The 16,655-nt window shown below is 39.1% G+C and overlaps 2 protein-coding genes across 2 annotated transcripts; both read right to left on the bottom strand.

Annotated features, from left to right (window-relative positions):
• Window positions 1–376: 376 nt before the first annotated feature.
• Window positions 377–1,320, bottom strand: LOC100478110 (olfactory receptor 52K1). Its single transcript, XM_002928585.2, is given in 3 exon segments — window positions 377–676; window positions 678–1,104; window positions 1,106–1,320. Coding segments are annotated over 3 exon segments (942 nt in total).
• A 13,136-nt stretch (window positions 1,321–14,456) lies between these two features.
• LOC100474588 (olfactory receptor 52K1) lies at window positions 14,457–15,406 on the bottom strand. The gene is given in 3 exon segments (XM_002928573.4): window positions 14,457–14,759; window positions 14,761–15,187; window positions 15,189–15,406. Coding segments are annotated over 3 exon segments (948 nt in total).
• Between the last annotated feature and the right edge of the window lie 1,249 nt (window positions 15,407–16,655).

Raw genomic sequence — 16,655 nt, 5'->3', positions numbered from 1 at the left:
TTGGGTCACAAAATCTGTGGTTCAATTCCTCATTCATAGTCTAGATGAAGAGTTCACCAAAACCTTACCTTCTTGTGCCAATCTCAGCCAATATTCCTGTTGTCTTTCACCTAGAGGACAAAAGCATTTTGGAAGCTGCTTTGTTTTCCTTAATCATGTGATGAGTCTATGAGAAAAGGAAGGTCAAATCTCTGCTATCAGACAGGCCAAAGTTTGATCTGACTGGATCTGTGAGGAATAAAACTTTATTTTCTTTATCATACTAGAGAATTGCCAAACATGGAGATTACAGTTTTCCTACTTAAGATGTTTATTCTCCACCTCAATCCAACATCCACTCAATACTAAACTGGTAGGTAAAGAAGACAGTATGCATCTACACATTCTTTCTCCGGAATAGACTGAGCACATGATCACGAATCTGCTTGGTCTTGACACCATAGATGATGGGGTTGATCATGGGTGGAAAAAGAAGATAGAAAATAGCAAGGAGTATGTGGACATGAGGGGCAGCCCGGCGGGCCACACGGTGCATGACTGAGGAGATGACCACAGGTGTGTAGGTGGACAAGATGGCACCTACATGAGACACACATGTCCCAAAGGCTTTGTAGCGGGCTTCCTGAGAGGCAAGCTGTAGTACCGCCCGAAGGATAAAGATATAAGACAAGATAACAAACAAGCAGGTCCAACACCACTATAAACATGGCCACAGCAATGCCATAGATATTGTTGAAGCGAGTATCCCCACAGGCCAGCCTTACCACAGCCATGTGCTCACAGTAGCAGTGGGCAATCATGGGGCCTCGGCAGTAGTGGAAGCGTTTGAGCAGAAAGGGAAGTGGAGTCATTAGTGTCACAGCCCGAGCCACAGCAGCCATGCCAATCTTGGCGATAAGGGGCCCGGTCAGCACTGTAGTGTAGTGCAGTGGCTTACAGATGGCCACATAGCGGTCAAAGGCCATAGCCAGCAGCACTGCTGACTCCATGATAGAGAAGGAATGGAGAAAGAACATCTGCACCAGACAGCCATAGAAGCTGATCTCCCGATCTCTGAACCAAAAAATAGCTAACATTTTGGGAAGTGTTGTAGAAGAGAGGACGATCAATGGCTGCCAACATGGCCAGAAAGAAGTACATGGGCTCGTGGAGGGCTGCATCAGCCTGAATAATGAAGAGGAGGGTGCAGTTGCCTAGCAGGGCCAGAGTATAGGCAAAGCAGAATGGAATGGAGATCCAGACATGCAGGTGCTCCAAACCTGGAATTCCTACCAGCAAAAAGAAAGCTGGATGGGTTGTGGTAATATTGGAGGCAGTCATGGTTTGTAGAAATTTTCCTTGTCCGTTTTTACAGGGCCCCTTCACCATTATATATATTTCTTCTTAGGAGAATTCACTCTTGTTCCCATTGCAATACCTTAAACAAAATTAGTTAGTAATCCTCATAGACTTGGATAGGCATAATCCATATTTTCTCTCCTCAAGAAACTTTGAATTTCATTGAGTAGATAGAACATTAAACATCATTAGAATTGATATCACAAGACATGTACATAAAGGAATGGAGAAAGGTAGTGTTTTCTGTGTTCATGGAATATATCTTTCGGGTCCTTTCCACCTCCACAAATCTCTAAGTACAGCCCTGCCTCCAGCTTCCTGAGAAAATAAGGAGCTGTGTCTTTTGGTTCTCCATCTAAATTCATGTTAAACTCCATATTCATGTGACTCTCCCTCCACTCATCTCCCAGCTTCTTCATTTGATGAAATGAGGAGAACTCTCATCTTTAGCAAGACTGATATCTGGCTTCCATAACAAATGCCCTTTATTCTTAATTTTTATCTTTCCCTCTAGTTCATTTCTCTTTTTTCAAATCATTAAGCATTGGAGTTGCCCTTTTTATGCAATCTCTTTTCTCTTATGGGATCCAGGTAATGTGGTTTTTGTAAGCATTGAGATAATATTTAAAACATTTCCCATATAACTGAACAAAGTAAGTTCTGAAAAAACTTGGTCTCTTTTCAATCTAAAAAATCAATTTCCAAAAACTTAATATGTCTAAGGTATCATAGTTAAAAGTTAGGCAGCTGAGTTTGAGTTCTAGCTTTCTCCAATTCCAGTGTCCTAAATAACTAGGCTGTATTGCTCCTATCTGAATGCCTAATAAGTAACACACACTCAGCATATCCAAATTAAAAACTAATTTCTTTCCATGCAATACAGAAAAAATTTTAAAACCTGAAGTTCTTGGATCAAGTGACTTTTACTTATCCTAGTTGTGTGACCTTGCACAAATCCCATATCTCCAAGCCCCGGTTTCCCCCTTTATAGATGAGGAATAGCAATGCCCTGCTTTTATGTGAGATTTTAGGGGAAGGTAATAAATGGGATTATGTATAAAATCCTTTTGTTCAATTAGTGTTTGCTGAGCCTTATTTGTCATTTAAATATATATTTCTCTTCCTCCATAGAACTACACTCTTAAAAAAATTAATATTCTCCCTTCTTTGATCTTACATCCTATTACTTCAAATCTCTGCTTCTCTTCTCAGAAAACATATAGAAAATGCTTATATTCTGTATCAACCTTCTGTCAAATATCATTTAGTAATCAAACATTCCAATCTGTATTCCTTTCTCATTACTTCCCTGAAACTGCTTTCATCAGCACCACCAAAGGCCTCCATAATGATGGTGCCATTGTAACTTACCTGCTTTCACGCAATTTGACTTGTCAGCAACTTTTATCTGAATTGACAATGGTCTCCTTTTTAAAACCCTCTTTACTCTTGGGTACATTGATGCTACTATTTCCATCTTCCTTAGCTTGTCATTTCAGTCTCCTGTTTCTGCCTTACCTCTGAATATTGAATATTGAATTTCTTCAGGGCTCAGTGAACTCTGTTCAAGTTTATATTCACAAAACATTTAGTAAATATATTCAATAAGTTTCAGGAAGGGTAAATATTTTTACTAAGTTAAGGATAAATCTAAAAACGAAACAGGCTGATGCCTTCATAGAACACATTTACTAAAGGTTTGAAAAGAATAATAACTTAATTAGTAAGTTACATAGTATAATAGAAGATATTATTTTAAAAAGGAAGGTGAGAAGAAATCCTGAAGGTGGGAGAGGGAGAATGTGGCAATTTAAATAAATAAATTTTAAATAAAATTTTAAATAAAGAGATCAGGTTAGGCCTCATCGGGAAGGGAATTTGAGCCAAGATTGAATGAGGTAAGAAAATAGCTTGGTTTCTAGTCTCTTTTTAAAAGGTAGAAGAGGTTCCATACAGGTAATTTTGGGGGGAAAATAATGAGGAGCAAGAATGGGATGAAAGAATGAAACAGGAAAGCTAAGAATCCTATCCAGGTGTGCATTACTGAGCTGGGTAATATTGTTGATCTACTGTGTCCGGTCCCACAGGAAGAACCATGTAGAAGGCACCTCAGAATTGTATACTCGAGACATGAAACAGGGGTGTATTTATCCACTGGTTTCCACTCCACCCAGGGCAAGAGTTCACCCGGAGGGTGTTAATTTCTTCGTACTTCAGGTTCACACATGCACCAGGGTAGCTGAGCAGTCTACTTCAGTTGCCTCGTGAAATGGAACAGAGAAGTCCAGGGGCAAGATGCAGCTGAGTAAGGTGAAGTCAGGTATACCTGCACTAAGGCTATACCTGTGGTTGTCACAGCATTCACCAGAACAAAAAGGCAAATGAGAGGAAGTGAGGCGTAAGAGATGAAAAATACAGAGAAATAGCCCCTAGTGACAAACTCTAAGCAAAGGGAACAGTCAGAAAAAAATGTTCTAAGACAGAAATATGCCTAATGTTCAAAACTTGGCTACCAGGCCAAAGTAGCTAGATGATGTGAATGAGTGAGAGATATATAGAGGCCATAAAGATGGGGCTGGACCACACAGGGCCTTGTGGCCCTTTGTAGAACTTGGCAAATGCTCATTTCTCTCAGACATCTTTAGAGCAACGAAATGACATATTTGACAAATTGTAAGTTTCTTCTAGCCTCTATGATGAGAATTACATGAAAGTGTAAGGGTAAAAGCAGAAAAGACTTTGGGGGCTATTCCAGAGATTAGGGAAGGGAGAATGTTAGTTAAGAAGCAGGATGGCCCTGTTAGTGGTGAGAAGCAATCCAATTTTGGATATATTTGAGAAAAGAGCCATGGACTCTGACAGATTAAATGCAGGTTGTGAGAGAAAAGGGAGTCAAAGATGGCAGGGAGAGATTTGGCTTAAACACCAATAAAAGGAATTGTTCTCAACTGAGGTGGGGGAAGGTTGTGGAGGAGGGGATCAAGATGTTAACTTTGGGTATGTTGTTTAAGAGATCTATCAGAAATCTAAGTGAACGTGTTGACACTTTTGTTTATATAAGACTGGAGTTTGAGAGACTTTGCTTGCTGATGTAAACTTGGGATCATTGGGAACAGATAATATCTATAAGACTGAGATCACCAAGATAGCAAGTGTTCATAAGGAACAGAGAACAAAGGGCTCAATCCCAACATTAAGAACCAGGGTAGAAAAGGAGTTGGGGTAAGGAGTTGAGGAAGAGTCAGCAAAAGAGACTGAGAATGGCAACCTGTCAACGTTTCCAGAATATCTCTTTCTTGATAGGCTATTGAATATAATTAATGCATCAAGGAGGAGGGACCTATTACCATGTTTAATGCTACTGGTGAGTCAAATAATTCCAAAACAGAACTGCCCTTATGTTTAGAAATGCAGTGGTTAGATACCTTGGTAAGAAATTTTTCTAAAATAGAGGGAGACAACACCTGTTTTGATTGAGTTAGTTGGGGAGGGGGACGGTGTGGGAAGGAACTGAAGTCAGTTAATATGGCTCCTTCTGAGGAGGCTTGCTACAAAGGCCAACAGTAAATGGGACACTGGCTGCAGAGGGAAGTATAGTAAAGAGGCTATTTGTGCCTGTGCTTGTTTGTATGCATGTTTGTGGGGGTGTATGTGTGAATGTTCAATTGTTTTTAAGAAGGAAGGGGGAAATGGCATGTTTTTAAATGGAACAGAATTATCCAGTGACAAGGAGCCTTAAAATATAGGAGAGAAAGGAAAATATTGCTTTGGAACAATCTTTGAACATAGTCCTTTTTCTAGGTGTTCTACTTACTTACCATTAATTTGGTTATCAGATCCTAAAACCTTGAATATAAATTTCCCTATCTTTCCCTCTAAACAGCAGGCTAATGTATCCAACTATTTGATATCTCCATGTAGCAGTCACAGATATCTCAACCCACTATCAAGGCATAAATTTTCATATGCATTCCATATCTCAGGACATAATATCCTCTCCAACCAGATGCTCAACCTAAAATCAAATCATCCTTGATTCAGTCTATCAACAGGTCCAATTGGGTCAACCTCCACAATTAACCAGAAAGTTGCTTACTCCAATCTAATTAACCTCCACATGATTCAAGCCACTATTATCTCTCACGACTGGAAAAAAAAATGCCTAACAAGTGTACAGATTTCTGTTTTTGTTCTCCAGTTTCTATCCTTCTACAAATACCAGGCATATTGTGGAGTGAAGAGACTGTGCCTTATTCACTTCTATAACCGTAACCTCTGGCATATATGGTAAGTGTTAACTATTTCACCAAATGAAGCATGAACAACCAGACTACTGGAAAATAGGTCATCTCACTTTCAGACCTCCCTATCCTATCCAAGCCCAGAATAGTTGGCTATATCCTAATTTAACATTGAGTCAGGATAGAAATTCTAAGAAAGCTACACCAGGCTTGGTTACATGCATCAGAATAAAATCCAAATCTCATTGGAGAGGATTTTTCCATGTGTTTTTAATATTTGCACTTCTTTGCCAGGTTAAGCTCTTGGCTTTGTAGGAAACAAACTTACGACAGCAGGAACTTTTTTCATTTTTCACTAGCATGCCTTCAGAAGTGCCAAGGACAGTGCCTGCTACGTAACAGACACTCTATAAACGATTAATGTTCTCACATACCTGTTGCATCTTCACCCTCAGTAAATACACAAAACCAAACATAATTCACTTTACCTCTTAGTCTCTACATTCTTCTGGCTTACTCTCTACCTTCTGGGCATAACTGATGACCCTGTGACCTGACCACCCTTCCTCACACAAAGAAAGTTATCTGTTCTATCCCATTTCTTCCCCCAAACACAGGGTATCCAACAGTGCATGAACCCTATTTCTGTTGTAGCTCATCAAAAACATACCTCTGTCAGAATCAGAATCTCAGAGTAGGAGCATAAATGGACCCAGTTATCTTCCCCTACTATCCAGAACCCAGGAACCCGTTTGGTAGTGAATATTTTAACCTGTCTGTACTGTTTCAAGAGCCAAAATGTCCACAGTAGACCACAGAACTTGTCTATTTTTTCTCCCAAAAGTGCTTAGATGGGTCTCCATACACAGAAAATATTCAGTTAATGCTTGCAATAAATATATCTTAAAAAGATATCAGAATGATGGATTTGAAAGACTGAGACCCAGAGAAAGAAAGTCACTGACCTAAGGTCCTTTAAGGATGTGGCTTGTGGGAGAAGAACCTGTAAGAAATGTATCCCTTTGTACCACTCAAAAGGGGCCAGGATGATTACCCCATCTGCAACTCTGGAAGAACTTGGAACTCGGAAAAATGGGGGGGAAAATAAAATTTTACAAAGTATCTGTCTGCCTGGTCTAGGAATATAGTAGAAGATTTTGAAGATTATGGATATTTTTATCTATGGAATTTCAAGCATATAGACTCAAATTTGTAGACATGCTCACATATTTTGTTTACAAGATTTAAAAATTTATTTCCAAGTATAAATATTGATGTATAAAATGATTGAATTCATAGGGGATATAGCAGAATGTGAGTTTTTATTACAGAGGAGCATGAGAAGGTGATTACCATTATAAAGTCGTTGCTGATGATCATTAAGCAAGAGTCAAAGTTTGCACTGTTGTGATGATCTAAGCACACTTCTAAAACAAGTCTCTATTGTATCAATCTCTATTGTACAGTCTCTATCATAATACCTCATGTGGGTCTGTTTCAAAAAGAGCAGGAAAGAATCACATTTGTTTTCTCTTATTTCTTTGTTTTAAAATCTTGAATTTCCAAAACCATATTCTTATTGCAAAGATTATTTTGTCTCCATATTTTTGAAATGGCATTGCAAAATGATTTCCTGTAGAGCTTACACGGTGGCAGAGGTCATTTTAAAGACTATTATAAAAAATAATGCCAAAATAAATGGCTCCTATCTTTTCCCTTAATACTCATTCCCTAGAAAGAAGAGACCATTAGACAGTGGTTGAACCAGCATGTTTCAATGAACACATCATTATTCAAAAATATATATTTCTTACCTCTCCTTGTATCTTTCTAGTTCAGGCCTCATTTTTTCTCTCTTGACTAATGCAGAAGCCTCCTAATTGGGACAGGGACACTGGCAAGTTTGGGAGAAGCAATGATAGGTGAGAAGTGATAGGGTCCATGAAGAAATAATCAGCCAAACTTCTTGGAGGTGAACTAGTGTCTGGCATAGAAAAGAAACAGTCATCCTCTGTAGTGGAGGGAGTTTCTGGAGTTTGTAGACAAAATATTTGGGTTGGACTGTTAGGACTTCTACGTCCTCAGTTGAGCCAAAATAGAGGCAATAAAGGAATTGGGGAGAGAGCAGGGAGCTGATGCCTAGGACCAAGAATAGCTGTAGGAGGAGATTGAGAGTGCCCTTATTCTTTCTCACTCTCCACACCTGTCACCTCTTTCTTGTTTCCCTTAGTCCAGCTCTCTTCCCAGTTCTTATTCTGAGGTAGAATTCTTGGCCCAGACCATTAGCTTCATGCAACTTTAGTGGAGTTTGAGTTTGAGAAGGAGAGAGCTGGGAAGGGAGCAGCTGGCTTTATCTTTGCAAGCCTCTGATCTCCTCAGAAAAGGTTGTAGAAGCAGAAACTGCTGCACTTGAGAGGGTCCTCAGGGGCTCATGGAAGGCTCTGGCCTCTTCTCTAGGGATTAACACAAGGGGACTCCCCTAACCCAGGGCTCCCACCCCTGGAGTTTCCTGCAGCCCTTGCCCCTTCCTCTTTTGTGGTACAAATCATACCTCCCAGGGACTATGCTTAACTCTCCAGACACTGAGGACTTCAGGTAGATCTTGCTTGTGCCTTGGTCTTTAATATGCTTCTGCTTACCTCTACCCTCTCCTTGCAGTGTCTTCTAATAAAGATAGCCTCATTAAAATGTATCAGCTGCAACCAATTCCTGACTGTGACCTAGAAGGGCAGGAACTCCACCCTAACCAAGCAAAATTATCTGATAGATCTTATTTTGCATACGTGTTTCATATTGGCTGAAGCTAGGCATTGATTTCCAGCTTGTAATTTTGGAATGACACTTCCCTGATCTCAGATCTGTTTCCTTAACTCTAAAATGGAAATAATCCCAATTGTTCCTAAACCACAGGAAGAATAGATCACTAACTATATAATCAAGAAGCCATTATGATGTTGATGATGATGTGATTACTTCTTAATAATTACCACACATTTATAAATAATAAAGAGTGATACTCTACCTACGACTGACCTCAATGTTATTTTTCAAAGATCTGAAAAGGAAACTAGTTTATACCAGGTTCTGCCATGGACTTTGCCTACTATAATTTTCCATAATACTTTAATTTTGAAAGATGCTTTTTAAATTTTGTCTTAGTTTGTCTTGTGATAAGAGGATAGCTCTCATATTAAGTGTTCTTAACAAATTTTTAGTGTATAATACATTATTGATTATAGGTACAGTTTTTGTACAGATTCATCTTAACCAAAACTTTATGCCTAATAACTCCCCATTCCCTGCCCCCCCAATTCCTGGTAACCATAATTCTAGTCCTTGATTTTATGAATTTGACTATTTTATATACTTCATATTAGTGGAATCCTGCAGTATTTCTCTTTCTGGGTCTGGCTTATTTCAAAGCATAATATCCTCAAGGTCCATTCATATTGTTGCATATTGCAGAATGTCTTTTTTAAGGCTGACCAGTATTTCATGAAATATGCAAACCACATTTTCTTTATCTGTTCATGTGTTGATGGACTTTTAGGCTTTTTTCCACATCTTAGTCATTGTGAATAGTGCTGCAACAAATGTGGGAGTGCCAATATTTTTTCGAGATCCTGATTTCAATTCTTTTGGATATATACCAAGAAGTGCTAGATCATGGTAGTTCTATGCAGGAATTTCAATTTCTCCAGTGTGCTCTTCTCCAGAACTTATCTTTTTTTTGAGAATAGCCAATCTGACAGGTGTGAGGGAAGCGCAAATCAGAACCATAATGAGGTATCACCTAACAATTAGTGACAACAAACATTTTTTCATATACTTGTTTGACATTTGAATGTCTTCTTTGAGGAAATGTCTATTCAAGTCCTTAGCCCATTTTAAAATGGGGTTATTGGGGTGCCTGGGTGGCACAGGGGTTAAGCGTCTGCCTTCGGCTCAGGGCGTGATCCCGGCGTTCTGGGATCGAGCCCCACATCAGGCTCCTCCGCTAGGAGCCTGCTTCTTCCTCTCCCACTCCCCCTGCTTGTGTTCCCTCTCTCACTGGCTGTCTCTCTCTCTGTCAAATAAATAAATAAAATCTTTAAAAAATAAAATAAATAAAAATGGGGTTATTAGTTTTTATATTGAGTTATAGGAGTTCCTTATGTTTTAGAGATTAACCCCCTATCAAATATATGGCTTGCAAATATTTTCTTCCATTCCATAGTTGCCTTTTTATTGTTGACTATTTCCTTTGTTGTGCAGAAGCTTTTTAATCTGATGTAGTCCCACTTGTTGACTTGCTTTTGTTTCCTCTAAGTGTCCTGTCTATGAAATCATTGCCAAGACCAGTGTCATGAAGATTTTCCTCCATGTTTTCAGGAATTTTATAGCTTCAGGTTTTATGTTTAAGTCTTTAATCCATTTTGAGCTGATTTTTGTATATGCTGTAAGATAAGGATACAAGTCCCTTCTTATATCGGTGCCCAGTTTTCCCTACACTATTTGCTGAAGAGCAAGGGTGTATTCTTGACACCCTTGTCAAGGATCAATTGATCATACATGTGGATTTATTTCTGGGTTTTCTTTTTGTTCTATTGGTTTATATATCTATATTTATGTCAGTTCCATACCATTTTGATTAACTATAGCTTATTAATATATTTTGAGATCAAGAAGTGTGCTGACTCCAGCTTTGTTCTTCTTTCCCAGGATTGGTCTATTCATGGCATTTTGTAGTTCTGTGTGAATTGTAGAATCTTTTTCTATCTCTGTAAAATGTCTTTGTGGTTTTTAGAGAGGTGCATTGAATCTGTAAGTTGCTTTGGGTAGAGTGGACATTTTAATAAGTCTTCCAATCCATGAACATGAGAGGTCTTTCCATTTGTCTGTGCCTTGTTTAATTTCTTTCAATGATATTTTGTAGTTTTCAGTATTTAAATCTTTCACCTCATAAGTTTATTCCTAAGTGTTTTGTTCTTTTTGGTGCTATTGTACATGGGATTTTTGTCCTAATCTCAAGACACTTAGTATATAGAAACAAAACTAATATTTGTATCTTGGTTTTTGTATCCTGCAAACTTACTGCCGTAAGTTTGTTTTAGTTGTTTAAGTTCTAACAATACTTTATGGAGTCTCTGGGATTTATTATATATTAGATTTGTCACTGACAAAAGGATAATTTTACTTCTTCCTTCACAATTTGGATGCCTTTTATTTTTTTGTAGTACTGAAGTCCTAGCCAAAGCAATTAAATGTTAAATAGAAGTAGCAAGAGTGAACATTCTTGCCTTGTTCCTGATTTTGGAAGAAAAGCTTTCAGTTTTTCACATTGAGAATGTTATAGACTTTTCATATATAGTCTTTGTCAAATTGATGTGTATTCCTTCTAGTCCTGACTTGATGTTATCATGGAAAGATATTAAATTCTTTCAAATGCTTTTCCTGCATCTATTGAAGTGATCATATGATGTTTCTTTTATCCATGATACTGTTAATGTGGCATATCATTAATTGATTTATATATATACAAAATTCCCAGAGTTAAATCCCACCTGGTTGTGATGTATGATCCTTTTAATGTGTTGTTGGATTTAATTTGTTAGTGTTTTTTTGAGGATTTTCACATTTATACTCATCAGGGATATTAGCCTCATTTTCTTGTGATATCTTTGTCTGGCTTTGGTATCAGGGTAATGCTGGCCTCATAAAATGAGTCCAAAAGTGCTCCCTCTGATTCAGTGGTTTTTGGGGTTTTTGTTTTGTTGGTGGTTTTTTGTTTTTGTTTTTCACAAATTTGAGAAGGAGTAATGTTAATTCCTTAAATATTGGTAGAATTCACCAATGCAGCCCTCCTCTGTTTCTGAGTTTTTCTTTAATGGGAGGTTTTGATTACTGATTCAATCTTCACACAAGTTACGCTTAGGCATTTCTTCATAATTTAGTTTTGGCAGGTTATGATTTTTTTTTAAGATTTTATTTACTTATTTGACAGAGAGAGACAGCCAGCGAGAGAGGGAAAACAAGCAGGGAGAGTGGGAGAGGAAGAAGCAGGCCCCCACTGGAGCAGGGAGCCCAATACGGGGCTTGATCCCAGGACTCTGGGATCATGCCCTGAGCAGAAGACAGATGCTTAATGACTGAGCCACCCAGGTGCCCCAGGCAGGTTATGATTTAAAAGCAATCTCAAAGCACTATATCCCAATTATATCTATTCCCTTTTGGTAGAAGTATACTGGATCTAACTTTATCTTTCCTAACTGTTGGCCTTGGGGTAGTGTGGACTCGGCATAATGGATGATCACATACAATGTTGAGACAAAGTGAGATTTCTACGTGACACCTTTTTTTTTTAAGATTTATTTTAGGGAGCGTGAGCATGAGCCGGGGGTGGGGGTACAGAGGGAAATGGAGAGGATAGGAGAAAAAGAATCTCAAGCAGACTCTCCATTGAGCACAGAGCCTGACTTGGGGCTTGACCCAGGACCATAAGATCGTGACCTAACCCGAAATCAAGAGCTGGATGCTCAACCGACTAAGCCACCCAGGCATCTCTCTACATAACACCTTTAAATTTGGAGCTTAAATTAGCCAAGCACACCAAGGCTGAAGAGATACAGACTATATTAATAGAACCTGACTAAGACCCTAATGTGGCCAAAGTTAGTGTTGGGAAAATTGCAGACAAGACAGAAAATAAAACCAGCTTTCAATTGAGAGAAGTCTGATGATGGAACAGAGGACACACTATTGAGTTAAACAAGTCATGCTTGTAGGAAACAAGTCTAGAGCCATGGTCAGGGAGTCTGAGTGATAGGCTTAATTGATAGAATATAGCTAACAGTCTGAACATCCAGACAAGAGACAGAAAAAGTAGACAGGGTGTGAAGGGGGGCAAACTTTGCCCCTTGACTCCACTCTGCAGGGATAAGAACATGGAGTAGGGAATGACCATAGCTTAGATAACTGCTTTAGAAGTCACTGATAGAATACGCAAACAATGAATCATGGAGCACTACTTTAAAAACTAATGATGTATGGTATGGTGACTAATATATCATAATAAAAAATAGATAAATTTAAAAAATTACCTAAACAAATAATAGTATTAATAATAAAAAATATATATTAGAATGCTTCAACTCAATTCCATTTGCTCTTCCATCTCTTGTACAGTCCATATTCATTTATATTTATCTACATATTTAGCTTTTCTGGTGGTTTTCAATCCCTCCTGCAATTCTGTTTCTAGCTGGCTCATTTTCCTGCCACCTGAAGAGCTACCTTAGTGTTGCTTTCAGTGCAGGCCTAATATTGACATTCCTTATGTAAGTAATCAGGAGGAGAAGAAGACCTCTGTTTTGGAAATAGCTTCTTTCAAGGTATGCTACTCTGTTTGGGTTGTTAGTATTTGCTGTTTTTACACTTTCCACCTGTCCCAACTATGCTCACAAGAAACAAGAGGTTTTAACCATATGAGAACTAAAGGTAGAACATAATTTCCGTGTGTGTGTGTGTGTGTGTGTGTGTGTGTGTGTGTGTGTGTATGTGTCTATGTTTTGGTATCAGAGGGAATTATAAAAGCAGAGATGGGAAATAAGCATAAGACCCTGGGTTCTTGCTACAGCCTCCCCTCTTTGAAACTCCCAACCTTCCATACCACATCTGGCACAGGCTCAGATTCTTTCAAAGCTAAATAATATGTAGAGACAGATATGTAGAAACAGAGACAGAAATGAAGTCAAAATAAGATAGAGATATATAATTTCTGAACAGTAGTCTGAGGAAAAGAGGGAGTCACAAAATAAAAGAATGCATTTATGGAAGATGGTATATGAGGGTTTGTGTGACCACAAAAATTCTAGTTGTCAGGATTAACATTAAGGGAATTTTCTAGTATGTAAGTTTACATCAGGTAGAACAAAAGAAAAAGAATACAGGTCCATATCCCCCTCTCCTATCTGCTTTTACTTCCTATTTCTTTCATGATACTGGGCCTCACGATGGGCAGGTGAGAGACCACAACCCATTGTGTTTCACATTTCCTTCTTCATCTTGGGACACAGACATAAGTGGATCACACCCACCTTAACAAAATACATATTCTCAGCACCCAGCACAGATTTGGTACTCAATGTTTTGTGACTGGATTACCAAGTAAACAAAGAAGTCACATTCTTGGTGAAAACATAAGCTACATCTATGTGCAAAGAAAGTGTTGCGTGATGTATAACAAAATGTCAGAGGCCATGTTTTACCCAAAATGTTTAATGAAAGGGATTGACCACGAGAACATAGTGGTCAAAAGAAGTAAAAGAATACATAAGCTGACTCAATCGAAGAAATGAATTTTAACAAGCAAAACTGACTTGGAACACAGCTGTAGTGCTGGAAGATCATGAGCTCCTCAAAACTGGTAGTGTTTAGCCAGAGACTGGACATCAGCTTTCAGACTGTATAGGTACTCTTGCCTCAGATGAAATTTTGGTCCTTCCCAAGGTCCTGATCCCAGTGACTCTGGATAGAAACTCAGATTCTCACAGTCTTAGAAAATGAACTTGAAAGCATCTTGTTGACTTTAGATGATGTTACCAAAAGAGGAGTGGGTCAAGCCTTTGTCATGCCTTTTGATAGAGTGGGCTCTTTGAGAAGACAGCAAAGTCAGCAGTTTGAATCCAAGGCTACCAAACGACACAGCACTATGAATCCTGATCAGACGTGACTGAGTTCCAGGACATCATTTAGTTTTTTTCATTATACCAGTACATCATTTAGTTTTTCTCATTATACATGGAAACTCTGGCATCCTTCAACTTCTTCTCATACTCCTGCCCCCATTCCAGCATTCAATCTGTCCCACTCTTTCTCCACCTGTCCCTCACTTTACACTTATGCATCCTTTCTTGGGAATAGTCCTAAGACTCGCTCACGAATCTGCTTGGTCCTGATGCCATAGATGATGGGGTTGATCATGGGTGGGAAGAGCAGATAGAAATTAGCAAAGAGTATGTGGACATGAGGGGCAGCCCGGCGAGCCACACGGTGCATGACTGAGGAGATGACCACAGGTGTGTAAAAGGCTAAGATTGCACCTATGTGAGACACACATGTCCCAAAGGCTTTGTAGCGGGCTTCCTGAGAGGCAAGCTGTAGTACCGCCCGAAGGATAAAGATATAAGACAAGATAACAAAACAGCAGGTCCAACACCACTATAAACGTGGCCACAGCAATGCCATAGATATTGTTGAAGCGAGTATCCCCACAGGCCAGCCTTACCACAGCCATGTGCTCACAGTAGCAGTGGGCAATCATGGGGCCTCGGCAGTAGTGGAAGCGTTTGAGCAGAAAGGGAAGTGGAGTCATTAGTGTCACAGCCCGAGCCACAGCAGCCATGCCAATCTTGGCAATAAGGGGCCCAGTCAGCACCGTAGTGTAGTGCAGTGGCTTATAGATGGCCACATAGCGGTCAAAGGCCATAGCCAGCAGCACTGCTGACTCCATGATAGAGAAGGAATGGAGAAAGAACATCTGCACCAGACAGCCATAGAAGCTGATCTCCCGATCTCTGAACCAAAAAATAGCTAACATTTTGGGAAGTGTTGTAGAAGAGAGGACCAGCAATGGCTGCCAACATGGCCAGAAAGAAGTACATGGGCTCGTGGAGGGCTGCATCAGCCTGAATAATGAAGAGGAGGGTGCAGTTGCCTAGCAAGGCTAAAGTATAGGCTGAGCAGAATGGAATGGAGATCCAGTTATGTAGGTGCTCCAGGCCTGGGATCCCCATCAACACAAAGACTGCTGGATGGGTTGAGGTGATATTGGAGGCTGATGTGGCCATTGGAAATTCTCTTCCTATTGTCTGCTTCCACAGGGCTCTTCCAGAAAGTATCCAGTGTCAGCAGAATTATAGCATTCAATTTCAAACTCTGACCATTCACATGGAAGGATTAGCTCTTGATCTCATTTCTAGAACTTCAATTAAAAAATAATCCTAATATACATTATGGAACTTACATGATCTCTACCCTCAACGTGCTTAAAATCATTAGGTAATCAGAACATTAAATACCAATTGAGCTAGTATCACAAGGCAATCTTCACTGAGGAATTGAGTGGAAGAAGAGCTTTCTGCGGTCTTTGTGTGGCCCAAGACCACTTTGTAAAAGATGTATATCCCTGCTATGTTCAAATCTTACCCAAGACATGCACTGTCTTCCTGTTGCCTCCAAACTCAAGCTGCATCTCAAATTATGAACGGAGTGTCTCTGTCCTTTAGATGTCTTTCTTGTTTGTATGAAAAATAATTAAGACTAGCACCTTCTAATAATTCACTTTCCTCTAAGTTCTATGTTTTTCTCCAGCAGGGATTCCATAGGTCTTTATTTGTTTCTCAGCAAACTCACCAACTAACGCCGTATTTCTAGCCAACTTGAGAACATGACAAGACCTATCATTCTTTTCCTTCACCTAACTTTATCTTCCGTTTCTATATGCTTCTACCTTCACCCACTTTTTTTTCTAGCATCCAGGACATTCAGAAGAAGAGATGCTTCACTCCCACCTTTTTGCAAGACTGAACTCTGAACTTCACACCATTCTTTTTCCTTCTGGGATCCTTTCTCTCTCTATCTCCTTTTTATCCCTTTTATCATTCTCTTTGAAAAAGCTTAAACATTTGTTTCCCAGAATTTTGATCTGTGTTTCCTTTTTTCTCAGTTTATATTTTAAAGGTTTCTTCTGAGAATGGAGATATTAGAACAACAATTAGCACAATGGATGAATGGATAAAGAAAATGTGATACAGGAATATTTTTCAGACATAAACAAGGAAATCGTACCATTTGTAACAGCAGAGATGGAAATTGAGAGCATTATGCTAACTGAAATTAAGTGAGACAAAAAAAGTCTCACTTTTATGTATAATCTTTAAAAAATGAATGATAGAAAAAGGAACCCTCGTGCACTATTGGTGGGAATCAAACTGGTGCAGCCACTCTGGAAAACAGCATAGAAATTCAACAAACAATTAAGAAGAAAACTATCCTATGATCCTGTAATTGTAGTACTGGGTATTTACCTAAAGAATA

Source organism: Ailuropoda melanoleuca, chromosome 8 (assembly GCF_002007445.2).
Source record: "Ailuropoda melanoleuca isolate Jingjing chromosome 8, ASM200744v2, whole genome shotgun sequence".
Taxonomy (NCBI): domain Eukaryota; kingdom Metazoa; phylum Chordata; class Mammalia; order Carnivora; family Ursidae; genus Ailuropoda; species Ailuropoda melanoleuca.
This window is presented reverse-complemented; position numbering and strand designations above follow the sequence as displayed.